The sequence below is a fragment of the Nyctibius grandis genome, chromosome 8 (assembly GCF_013368605.1).
Source record: "Nyctibius grandis isolate bNycGra1 chromosome 8, bNycGra1.pri, whole genome shotgun sequence".
Lineage (NCBI taxonomy): Eukaryota > Metazoa > Chordata > Aves > Nyctibiiformes > Nyctibiidae > Nyctibius > Nyctibius grandis.
In genome coordinates this window covers 30,737,356-30,750,420 of record NC_090665.1, presented here as the reverse complement: position 1 = coordinate 30,750,420, position 13,065 = coordinate 30,737,356, and the positions used below count along the sequence as shown (strand labels likewise).

The 13,065-nt window shown below is 36.0% G+C and overlaps 1 protein-coding gene across 5 annotated transcripts in view; it reads right to left on the bottom strand.

Moving 5' to 3' along the window:
• The window catches only part of ARHGAP29 (Rho GTPase activating protein 29), a 54,236-nt gene that overhangs the window by 4,457 nt on the left and 36,714 nt on the right, over positions 1-13,065 (bottom strand). For 3 of the 5 annotated variants that reach the window (XM_068405992.1, XM_068405994.1, XM_068405996.1), the window contains 14 exons: positions 10,943-11,003; positions 10,327-10,464; positions 9,986-10,050; positions 9,370-9,480; positions 9,159-9,239; positions 8,716-8,904; positions 8,355-8,492; positions 6,821-7,011; positions 4,981-5,147; positions 4,329-4,457; positions 4,060-4,158; positions 2,351-2,514; positions 1,911-2,099; positions 1,623-1,760 (listed from right to left, as the gene is read on the bottom strand). In XM_068405992.1, coding sequence (XP_068262093.1) covers positions 1,623-1,760; positions 1,911-2,099; positions 2,351-2,514; positions 4,060-4,158; positions 4,329-4,457; positions 4,981-5,147; positions 6,821-7,011; positions 8,355-8,492; positions 8,716-8,904; positions 9,159-9,239; positions 9,370-9,480; positions 9,986-10,050; positions 10,327-10,464; positions 10,943-11,003 — 1,860 coding nt within the window. The remainder of the gene's footprint in view (positions 1-1,622; positions 1,761-1,910; positions 2,100-2,350; positions 2,515-4,059; positions 4,159-4,328; positions 4,458-4,980; positions 5,148-6,820; positions 7,012-8,354; positions 8,493-8,715; positions 8,905-9,158; positions 9,240-9,369; positions 9,481-9,985; positions 10,051-10,326; positions 10,465-10,942; positions 11,004-13,065) is intronic. The other 2 variants (XM_068405993.1, XM_068405995.1) reach the window with 2 other exon arrangements.

Here is a 13,065-nt window from a genome sequence, read left to right as displayed (position 1 = left end):
CTGAAGAAATAAGAACATTTCAGAAACATACTCAAGCCTGAGTTTTAACTTTTGTTTCCTTCCTGTTTTTCTTCCACTTTGTCTGGTCTGGCATTTTTTTCTTAGATGATGACATTGTTTAATCCTTGTTCATTAGCTCAAACCACAATTTGTCAAATCCAATCCCAGGTAACAAAAATACTCCTCCCTCCTCCCTACACCTTTCTCAGGAGATCTTTTGCTAGCCCTTTCCTGCAATAGATTCAAATACTGAGCATTTATCAATACAGGTATAGACTTCAAGAAAGTGATTGCTATGAGGGAGAGTTACACTGCATATGCACAAATACCATGATAACAGAGCAGTTATTTATTTTTCCGTCTTTGATAGTATATTACACATGGTATCAAGCTGGGTCCATATTTCCTTTTTTTTAAAATTGGATTTTAGGCCACATAACATTCATTTTTAATTGTGATTTAAGTATTCTCTCAGTATGAAAATGAATGTTAATAATACAAATTTACAAAAAACCCCAAGAGCCTCAAACCTGACCTGGCTATTTGCATAGCCCCAGATTAGATAAAAGCAAAAAGTAGGAAGACTAGATAAAACTCAAAATAATTAGTTTTAATAATTAGTCTCCAATACAGTTTAACTCAGGATTCTATCTAAAAATGACTTAACTTCATGTTTATAGCAGTGTTCCTGCATTTAAAATGAGCAGGTTTACCTAAAAACCACACCAACACATCAACTACAAAGGAATTAATAAGACCAGAAGAAAACAAGTTATTTGACTTTTTTTTAAATTATAAGCCCTATTCAAAATACATCACAGTGCCTCAAACTGGTACCCCGGTATAATGTATATAATATGCTAGCTTTTTACTTGAACAAGGAGGCAGACTACATCTCTAATTTTTCAAAAGCACTTAAATTAATGGTGATGATCATAGGATTGGAATGCTCACCTCTGACAGCCAGGGTGAGGAAGAGGACAGGACCATGCAGCTAAGGTTTATTCCTTTCAGGATTAACAAGTTTTCAGAGTGACTCAGTAATTTCACTGGGCAATATCCCAGCCTCATTTTTTCAGATATATGCAGAAACTGTTTTGGAAAAACCCAATTGTGAAGCTTTAAAGCTCCACTTTGAAAGAAAAAGATGGATAATCCCTCCATAATGAACACATCATCAAGACCATCATGAGTGTTTCGTGAAATTTTTGTTAGCATACACTAACAGCAAAATATTACCATCTGTCTGCATGAGGAGGCAAGAATATGGGAATGTTTTGAACTTCACGTAAGACAGGCAAATTCAGTAACCGGAAAGGTTTTAGAAATTAAAGCTTCACTACGAGTGGATAAACAAAAGCTTGTTCTGCGTATGGCACTAATATTTAAAGAGGCATTATGACCACGTGGAATACAGATTGCAATACTAGCAGTCAGTAATCTCACAGCAATCCCTGTCCCTGTCACAGGCTCCATGTGAAAATAAAGAAGCCTACTGCAAATATACAAGGCACTCAATCCCCTTCTGCAGGACTGCTGAAAAGGATTTTTTTTTCCCCTCTTGTACTGAAGACATATACTACACTACTTTGGTTTTCCATCTGACCTCTCAAGTACAATACCTGGCGGAGATACAACTTGAGAACATTGCTGATATCATGTGCATAGAGTTCTGAGAGCTCGACCAAATCCTTTCCATTTTCAAAAGCTTGACAAAGCTTTTCAACCCTTGATTTGGCTCCATTTACACGATAGATGCCCTGAAATTAAAAGACCAGCACAACTCTATTTTAATTTGAAAGACAAGTGTAAAACACAGATATCAACAGTACAGCATTAACATCTGATGAGATTTTTTTTTTTTTTTAAGATCGTTCATACTTAAGTTTTATAAAAAAATTCAAGCATACCTTGACATTCAGCGCCCTGCTTTCAATTTCTGATGTACACTTTTTGATGATGAAAGGAATGCCATCGGGAACATTTTTAGCAGCTTGGGTAAATTCCACTCCAAACAAGTGAAGCCTTCCATGAAGTTTTTTGTGTCCACATTGAATAGCTAAAGTCTCTAAACATTTTTTATGGCATGCAAGTGAACACTACAGGGGTGGGGAAAAAAAAAAAAGTACATGGTTTGATACAATGTGACACCATAAGAAATATCTCTGCTGTTTGTCACCCCCATATGTGAGCAAAAAGAAAGACTTGGTAGTCTGTTGTGCTTTTAGTTTATGATGATTCTATGAGCCACAAAGTCTGTACTTTTTATACAGTAAAAATAATGCAAGTTTTCAAAACTCCCAAGTTTACATAAATCCCAAGCAGTAATTGGAACTACTTCTCAACTTACCTCCTCACATTCAGCTCCGTGAAATACCACCAAGCTGTCGCATTCTCTGCATTTAGATGGAGCTCTCAGCTTCCGTAGTTTGTGTGTTTGTGCTGCTTTGGACATACTAGCATTTCTAAAAGGTCCTGGAGAATTTGCGGTTTCAGATGTCATATCATTTAAACCTGGAGAGAATTTCTCTGTTACAGTCATTCTAATATCTACTATTGGGATAGGGTATTTATTCTGATTTTTTTAGAACTCTGCTGCAGAACACAAGAATTCTGTAAGTAACAGCAACCATCAAAGTAATCAAAAACATTTCAATCACAAAGAAGCAAAACAATGTTACAGTTTCCATAACGGACACATTAACTATCAAATAATCTTACACAAAAGTGGAATCAAACAATCAGTTCTGCATTTTTAAGTATTTCAGTTTTCTCCTGTATTAACAGCATGTGAAAATATTAGGACATTTCATTCCAACATTTCATTCCAACTGCCCTGCAGTTCAGGCAACTATTCATGAAAGTTTCATTCTATGTATTTCAAAATTCTGTACTAGAGGATTAAAGATGACATTATGGTTTGGCCTGCAGCGTTTCTAAAATACTTAAAAACACAATACTCTGCAGCAGGGAAGAATTAACACACACTCACAGCAGAACCCATATAAAATAAAAAAGAATCACTGATTCTCAGTCTCTCCTATGATAGCATCAAAATATTTTCTAGAGGATTCTAAAACAAAATAGCAACTGGTGCTTTTTGTGACCAATTTTTTTTCCAGCAATTTACTTAAAATGCTGTCAACAACTCTGTGAGCCAAAATCCTTTGTTTTACAGATAAAAACTTAAAATTAACACATACAGTTAATAGCCCAGAAAGCCTCTTAAAAGCTCAGGTATTGATGAAGCAATACCACGAGTGAAAGTTCGCATTCAGTAACATGTTGCCATGCTTTAAATCTGCATCTAAATTAGTATTCTTAACCACAGGCTCGTTCCTAGAAGGCAAAGTATGCATTTAGGAAATAAGGACTAACTGAAGAATTTCCTAAAGGCTTTACTGAGCAAGTGCCACAAATACTTCAGAACTAGTTTCTAAGTACTGCAGACATTGCGTAGAACTATTTCTGATAATCCAGTTATTCTTGTTTCAGTACCTGTGGCAATATTGTCTTTATAAAGTCAAAATTAATTTGAAAATTAGAAATAGTCTGGTCAAATCTGGGACAGACATTACCAAACTTGCTTATCTAAGTTCAAAAGGGTAAAATCTCAGTTATTACCCTAAACATTGGGATCCACTTTTTTCCAATTTGCCAATTATCAACTCTCCATATCTGTGCATTTCACTTCAAAGTTTAGAAGTTATCTTGCATACCTCAGTGCCATGCAGCTAATTTTAAATGCAAGTGTCTGGAGGAAATGGTTAGTGGATCATTTATGTTTACCTCAGGAGGGTGAAGATACTAGAAATGTTCAGAGGCTGCCCATATAGTTAATCTAAAGGTATTAGAACAATTCTGCACCGCCTCATTAAAACAACCTGAACATTATTCTTCAGCTCTCAACCTCAAGTGGATGCACATTGTATTGAAAAACAATGCTGTTGGTAATCCCAGCCTTGTTAATGTACTTTTCTTAAGCACATTAAAAAAGAAAAGCCACAGTCTACAACAAAAAGCATCTTCTGGGGACTTCAGGTATGGAAACAACATTACCACAGTCTGAAGGAGATGGTGGCTCTCTTTCATCAAGATCATCTGCAGATGACATAGTACCAGTGGAAGGTGTTCGGGGAAGTCGTCTTTTAAAATCCCCTAGCAGATGAGAAAAATTTTCAGGAAGCTGTAAGTATCAGTTCCACCCAACTGCTCATTTTCATTTAGGCTCTGTCCAACACTTGCTAAACTAACGACAACGTATTCATTAATGTAAAACAGTCCAAAGAAAAGACTTCAAATTAGTATAGCAGTAAGTGTAGCTGTACCTGGGCTAGCAGATGGAGAATCCATGGATCGTGACTCACTGCTTCCCCCTGCGCTTTCAGAATCACTGCACATTCCTCCACTCTGGTTGCCAACTGACCATGATCTGAACGGTGGTGGCCCTCGCATTGCTTTTGAAAAGAAAATCCACAAATTCCAAATGTCAGGGACAAAATTACATTTTTTTCTTTTCATTTAAAGACTAACTATGGTTATATTAAAAGTAGGAAAATATTGCAAAAGTTAAACAAACATGCAATATAGTCAAAAAACCCACAACATATCCCTGTAAGAGCTTCAATATGTAAGAAAACAGATTTCAGAAACTCAACACTTGTGCTTTTGCAAAAGACCTGAAATCAACGTAGTATTTACAAAAACAATGGATTTTAAATTGCTAAAGTCAATTGAGATACTTCAAAACACTGAGCTTGACAGTAATTGCTCTTTGAATTGCATCTCATCTTGTCAAAGAATCTAGGTATACATACAGGTAGTTTTCCATTTGTCCTTATACTCAAGTACATAACTGTTTTTATAGGCTTCAAATGTTAAAATACATTTTTAACCCCTTCAGTGCTATATTTCTGACATCAAGCACCTGTTTTTTCTGGTATTTTTATTTATAGACCAGATGAAATACAGAACAACTACCTTGGATATCTGTGCTGCTGGAAGATCTCTTCTCTCCAATCTTTTGTGAATGATGATAAATAGGGCTTCCTACATCATCTAATGTCGGAACAGGAAAATCTCCTGAACACTGAGATAAGTTACCATGTGATGTATGGACACTGTTGGCTGATTGCTTATTAAAAACCCTTCAGAAAGAAGACAGTAATTTGAAGAGTGAATAAGACAGAACTAAATGCAAAGCAATGTTTTTTTCTTTAATCCCTGGGAACTAAAATTGCTTCATTTAGCTGCTGTTCATGAACATACATATTTGACATGTAACTATTAAAGCCCAAATTAAAAAAAAAAAAGGGTGGCAATTTATTTTTAATAAAATATTTGCAATTTCCTAGTGTTCTTCCTTCCCCCATGTAAATCAGCTTTTCCACATCTCTGCAACGTTATTGCATCCTACTCATGCTTTCCTCCAAAAGATTCTCTGCCAAGCCATCAGGACCATTCACCTATAAACATATAGGTGTCAAAATGCTGTGCTTTTTTTAAAAGCACAGAAAAAATGTTGAAGCTGCCAGAGAGCTTATATTCAGTCCATTGTAAAAATCTGCTCTCAAGGTAAGGACAGAAAACAGTTAACAGTAATTAATGCAAAATGCTGAAGCACCCTGTGGACAAAATGGCCTGCTAGCCAAGTCAGCAGTCAGGAAGCTGTTCCTTAAACAGTTCTACCCTGTCCAGCTGAAGGAAATAAAGACTTAAAAATGCAGACCTAAACAATAAAAATGATCACTTCAAGTACATGAAGAATCACAATGCAATGTCAAAGAAAACAAAAGGTAGGGAGCGGGGAGGAGAAAAAACACACTCCTATAAATCTTAAGTGGTAAATAGCTGGGAGAGCACACAAAGAGTTTGAAATTTCATGCTCATCAGTTTCTTGGGGAGCTGCATAGTTAAATCCCCTAAGTCAAAGTTTATGAGTATAGCCTAAATCAGTCTTAAAAGGCAGGAAATTTAGAGACAAGAACTAAGAATCTCAGCTTTAACTTTGAATTTCCTGGCTTTTGTTGGTAGCAGTCCGACTCAAGGTTTTTTGTATTTAGTTTCCTTTTGAAAGACGATGACAACACTTTCCTGTAGAACTGTGAAACACACAGATTGGAATGGATATTCTGGTGCTTTAGTGCCAAGATGACTATTTTACAACAAGTTAAAGGTGGAAAAGCATTTGGCATACTGACATGAGGAGTCATCTTTTAGTCTTATAGTCTTTACTTCCACATTAGTTGTATCTTTAATAGATTAACAGTAAAAACTGCCATTTCACACAGGTTGGAAAAAAATAATTCAGTTATTACATAGGGACATGTGGACTCTAAACTTTTTTTAGTCACATAGCATGAGACAGAAATCAAGCAACAGTTCCTGCCAAAAAAGTTGCCAAATGTAAACAATATGAAAGAATGTACTGTAGCAGCATGGCCTGCAGAAGAGGAAAAGTACCTCCTCAGACTTTCTCAACTGATTAGCTAGAGTTCACTACAGAGTTCAAAATTTACATTTTTCATATTAACCAGTATCTACTTAAAATAGTAACAAGTCAATTCTTGCACAACAATTGTCAATGTTTTAGCAAGTCTTACTACACAAAATAAATTCTGAAACAGAATGTCACAGTCAGGTTTTAAAGTCAATCTTATAAATATTCTACCAAAAGACGAGTCAAAGAAATAGAGAATGGTAAAGCATGGTAAGACATCAGGATTCATTTTATTCCTCCAAAAATGTTGTTTTACTGTTAAACACGTGCCTAGCATTTAATTGTAAACCAAGCAAATGCCACCTGGAGTTTGGGACTTACCCATCAACCTGGGAACTCTGGGTTTCAAAAGAACCTGATTCAATAGCAACACCTTCCTTTGGCAAACTTTTCACAAACTCTGAATACTGCTGACCAGGATCGTAGAGTTTAGCACTCTCACAGAGGGACTGGCAGTTAACTGGAAGAGATACAACCTGAGTGTGCTGCAGCTGAAACAGGTTAACTGTTGCCTGTTAGGAGAAAAACATTTTCAATATTTGTAATTCATTTACTAGATATTTCAACTTGTACTTTGCTCAACCCAAATTAATATCCCAACAGAAAATTATTTAAACAATAAGACTAGAAAAATTCTAGAGAATAATAACATTTGGAGGGATGGACTCTGTGCAAGACTCCTGAAAGTCAACTGCAAAAACTTCATCTGTAGCAGAGACACTAGTATTCCTCTTCTCTCCAGGTTATTAAATCCTCCAGGTAGCAAAGGCAATTCCAATGGCTGCCCACTTTGGGTTGATCAAGATAAACAGCAAGGTTTGTTGCTATCAAAAAGGCAATTTTCATGCTCTGGAGTAAACATTAGTCACCACTACAATGATAAAGTAGTTGGAGTTCCAAACCCAGATGAGCTCCACATCACCTTCAGACGAGAAATGGACAAAACTCCTTGTCCCAACAGAACAGATTAACTGAATACCTTCTTTGTTGAATTACATAAAACTTCTAAAATATTTTATTACAAGGCAGAGACCTGGGAAGGGCCAGCCTGCTGGCTGCTTCTTCAGCTTTGGGGTTGCAAAGTACTTTAAAATTTAGATATACTTGAACTGATAAGTTTGTTGACAAGGTTGTCTAAGCTTTCTACTAGTCTTATGGGTTGGTTTTTGGTTTGCTTGGGGAGGGGTGTGTGTGTTTGTTTGGTTTTTTGTTTTTCTTCCCCACCCCAGCATTAAAATTGTCTTTATCTCATCTAAAAAAAGTACACATCTATTGGCATAATGCACTCTTAAAGCTTTTTAAAAAAATGAGTATATAGATATACTGTTCTGACAATCCTTTGCTTATTTACACATATGAAATTAATACATTAAATTAGTTGGCAGTGGATCCTGTATAATTGAGACTGTCATCAAGATTAGCAGGCTCCACACTGTAGCACGTTTATGTCCATTCTGTGCTTGAGCCAACCATCTTTGCTAATGCACTAATGAAAATAATAATGGGAGTGGGAGCTGTACTCTTAAGCAACAGAGTAACACTCCTGCCATCAATATTCTGAGAGAGATTTTTCAAGAATTCTGTAGTCAGGGTTCTTGCAAAGCAACAGCTCACAAAAAAAAAAACACCACACAAAAAAAACCATTCAAGACATGCATAACACACTGTTTTTTAAACTCCTAACAGAAAGAGAACACCACACGCATTAGAAGCATTCCTTCTTTTGCTATTGGGTTGACCCTCTGTTCTTTGAAAACTTTCTATTTTAAGCAGTTAACACTATAGATGGGGCTTTCTCTTAGTCTTAACAACATTTATATATTTGTGCCAAATCTACTTTAAGAAGCATGCTTACAGCTTTAAGAGTAAGGTCACACTGGTAAATAAGCTCCCGAAGCTGAGTTAAGACATCACTTTTAAAGCTTTCCAAATCATTTCTTTTTTCTTCAGCCTCTGCCATGCTTGCTTTATAGTGTTCATTGGCCTCTTCAGCCTAGAGAAAACACAAGTGTAACAGGTTGATGGACTACAGGCCTTGATTCTAGAATCAAGGAAAAAAACACACAAGATGGGATTGGAGATTCCCATTTAGGATAAAAGCACAGCATGATTAAAATTAAGAATTATCAACAGAACACTTGCTCCATACTCCCATTGGAAAAGCATGAGTAAAACCAGTGTAGGCTTAAGTTTAAAAGCAAAGAACAAAAACTTACTTTTTGAAGAGCTTCCTCTTCTAGCCTTCGTTTTTTTTCCAGTTGCTTGCTTAAATCTTTCACAAAGCTCCCACTTGAGCCAAGATGTTCCTCCTCAGCACGGGCAGTGCAGGATTTTGCCTTTTCATACTCATCTTGACGCTGTGTATATAGCAACTTCGCTTTTCTAAGAGCAGCTTCCAGTTCTTGCTGCAGAATGCAACAAAATAAAAAAGCAAAAGAGTTAATAATTTTAGTTTTCCAGTTATTTATTGTGATGTTTAAAGAGGCTGTTATGCACAGGTCTGCACGCTGCACTTCAAAGTACACAGTCATAGAAAGATCACCTCTTACAAATACGTCATGAAATTGACAGTTACATACTACATAACAGCCTAGTTTGAAAGTTTTGTCCTTTTGAAGAATTTTAGATTGAACACTGCTAGATATGAAAGAATACCAACCATTTTCTTCTGTTCTCGCTGCCAAAGCTCCTTGATATCTTTCCGTTGTCTATCCAACTCATTTTTTCTTCCAAGAAGAGGCTATATAGGAAACATTAATAGAGTACATAAAAGGCTTATAGGCTTCAAGTTTGTTCTTTTGAATAATGTGTGCTGTTACAAAACTTTTTAAAAATCTAAATAATATCTTGGTCCTTTTCTTTAAGCTTACCTGCACAAATTTGTTAGACTGGAGAGCAGCAGCTGTTTGTTGCCAAAGTTGATTGTTCTCAATATCATTTTGGAAAGCATTAATGAATATTGATTGGAATGGCATATAATCCTAAAATTACACACAACAAAACATTAATGTTCTAGGTAAGGTAGAGGTATGCTGACATTCTAAATGGCTGTATAATTGAACTAGATTTTTCAGTTAAATTTAGTAAGGTATGTATATGTGTGTGGAAGTCAGAGTTAAGTATGAATGTAGAAAATGACTAATTTCTCAGCTATGTTTCGTTTTACTAGGAAAATACTCTGAAAGAGAAGTCTACAAGTCCAAATCACAAATCATACAAGATATTAGACAGAAAAAAGAATACTGTGAAAACTATAAGGCTACTCTGCATTTTCAACAAAAATAAATTTATATATCCAAATTTCTACAGGAGATGGGAAGACATAAAATACAGCAGATCTTTTAACTAGTGATTTACAGTATAAATAAATTCTGTATCAACCTAAAAAAAAAAAATCAATTTCTCAACATCCCCAAAGTTTCACTTTTGGGCAAGGCACCCAATATATATTTAAGACTTTAAAAAAAGCCCCTAAGATGTACTCACCTGGTGTCCAACAACAGCTTTAGCAGTTTCGGCCATTTTTGCCAAGTTTTTAGCACACTCCACTTCTGTTAAAAAAATTCACAGTTACTGTTTACACTAACAATTGTACCACATGCTAAATGCTTTTTACATTCTTCCTCTAACAGATAGGCTATAGAGGGGACCACCTTCACTTTGTTACAGGCCTTTAATTATAGGAAATGCACGATAGTTCTGTCTACTTCAGCGGAACAGCTATTAATTTAGAAATCACATTACTGACAGTCTGCAGCACAGAGGCCTGACAACAGATTTAATTTCATCGTGACAAAGCTGATTATATGCCAGAAAGAGCCACTCACCCAAGCTAAGCTTTTTTTCTACCCATGCGACCACATCCTTGGTATATTTTGACCATGCTTTAGCATAGGACAGAGCTGATTCAATTCCGCTGTCATTTCTTAGGAGCATGCTATCAACCTCCTCTGCTCGAAGATGTCCTGAAAATAAAGCATCGAACACAATGAAGTGAATCTTAGACATGACCACACACTGAGAGCAAAGCCAGTATTAGCCAACTGTGAATGCTTAAGTAGCTCTGATCTTAAGTTGGTCTTTAATGCTAGTTGACTCTAAACAGGACTGACAGAGGTTTTAGAACAAATTAACGGGTCATAGTGTTGTATCTGGAGTAGTCATATGGCCAGCATAACTTTCTTAAAGAAAGTGACCCAACAAAACACCAATCATATGACAACATAAAGAAGCACTTCAGGCCTTGGTTCTTTTACCTGCCCCAAAAAGCAACCCAGGTTGATTATTCACAAAAGCATAAAAGCTCTGCAATAGCAATTTTTTTTTACAGTGAAGTCTGAAAGGCCGCATAGGTGTAAGAGAAGTGACCAAACAACTTATTTGTAACATTTTAGAAGACTAAAACATAGATACAGAACAGTGTTTATTAAACAAATTACCTACCTTGAATATCATCCCTTTCATGCAGTGAACCTCCAGACTCCACAGAAAGATTCTCAAAAGACTGGTGTACAAGAAACAAATCATTAAGTTAGGGAAGAAAAGCTCTCACTAGAACTGACAGGCTAACCAAATAAACAGCATCATCTGTCCTGTTCTTTTTTTTGCAGATAAACCAACAAGCTGTGCTGTAACTCCCTCTCATTTAAGGCACAGTACCTTCTAAGCCCCCATAACTGTCAATTGAGCCATAATAAATAGCAAGGAATCATTATAACCTTTAAAACAACAATCTTGAAAGGCTGTGGTGAAAGAGTTAATTGTTTAACAAATCAGGTTAATATTTAAGTGACCTCCATCATTTCTTAAATCCCTACCTATCTTTTAAAAAGCATTTCATACAGATCTAGTGTTTATACATATAACAGTCACCATTCTACAAGTCACTAGAATCCTGTATTTCTTCCTCAAGGGAATAAAGTTATGATTTCTCCTAAATTACTTGCAGGTGTGCACTGTAGGCACAACAGCTGACTACTAACACTTGCTAATGAAGCCCTGATAATCAGTACAACCCAACAGAATTTAATCCAATAATAAAAGGAATTCAGCACAAGATTTCATCCCCATTTTTGTCCTCATGCTGCATTTTGCTACCCCTTTAATTATGCAAGTTGAACTATTTGTAGGACTGTACTGTAAACCAGGCCACTGAACAAACTTAAGTGAATAAAAAGTTTACCTAGTAACAACCCCCACTCCTTTAAAAAAAAACACAAACAAAACCCAACACAACCCTACATAATTTTAAATGAATAAACTACTCATGAAAACAGAAGCAGAGAGCAGGCAGAAGACAAAGGCCAAGAAATAGCTGCAAAGTGGCCTTAAGCTTTACAAGAACAGCTTGTTTCCATTTTAGATTTTGCTGCTGTTTTATTTTCAGACTTAAAGTTAAAATGGAGCACAGCGATACAAGTAATTCTTTTTTGTTTGGTTGGGTTTTTTTAGATTTAAACGAAAACTGATCATAAATCACACAAAAATCCCTGGACAATCATTGTTTACTTCCCAGCAAAAGCAGTTTTTCCATATATTAAAACATGCAAGGTATTAATCATCAGTTACATTGAACAGAATCAAACTACAGTCTAAAGAACAGCCCCATTCCTAAGAAAGTAGAAGACTAGTACAATTGCTGTACAAGAGTTTCAGTAAAATGGAGGGGCTTTTTCACAATAGGTGGGAAATCCATCCAAAGCTGTCTATCAACCAAACACTAAAAAAAAAAAAAATAAAAAAATAATCTGAATTTAGAGACAGATCAACATTCGGTTGCACAGAAAGCCTGAACATTCCTAGATTTAGTTCTGATTTGGTTGTGAAATATTACTGTCTTCAAGTAGATTTTAAAGTGGCATACAGTTAGGCAAACAAAGAACAAATAAGAGGAAAAAAACATATTTAATATTAACTCAGGAGGCACTTGTAAGTTCCGGTCCTAAAAATTATTTCCTGTTCTATAAAGCCTAAATCATTTCAGTCCTGAGAACTGTTCACTCCTTTCCAGTAATTCAGGCACACAATCCAGTTAGGGCAGCTAACCAGCACTCATTCATCCATCCAAATTCACCCCACTGCAAATATGTAATACCACATTTTAAAAGCACATGGACAACTACTTTTACTTACATCCTACAACTTATTATCAGAACTTGCCCCCTCAAGCGCCCGATGACTCATCCTGACTTCTTCTAGATAGATTTCACTTCTCAACTTTAACCAGTGTCTTCCGCCTTTTTTTCCCATTACCCAAGAACTCTCACCCTGACAGAGGCAAATCTCTGCACACATTTTCAAAATTTTATCCTTCTCCTTTATTATACTCTCAGATCTACATAGCATTGAATAGCATTCAAATAGCTTGTTGAATAATGCAAGGTCAGACACACCTGTCTTGGCTCTTCCAATGTATTCTAAAGCCTTTGTTTTTAATTAAGAAATATCTTTGCTTCCACCTTGTACTTCTGGTTGTACTACAAGGGCTAAAACGAGAACAATTACATTTGCTAAGAGGGGGTATACGTATCATTTAACTTCAGCTTCCAAGTGGAATGCCTGAATGA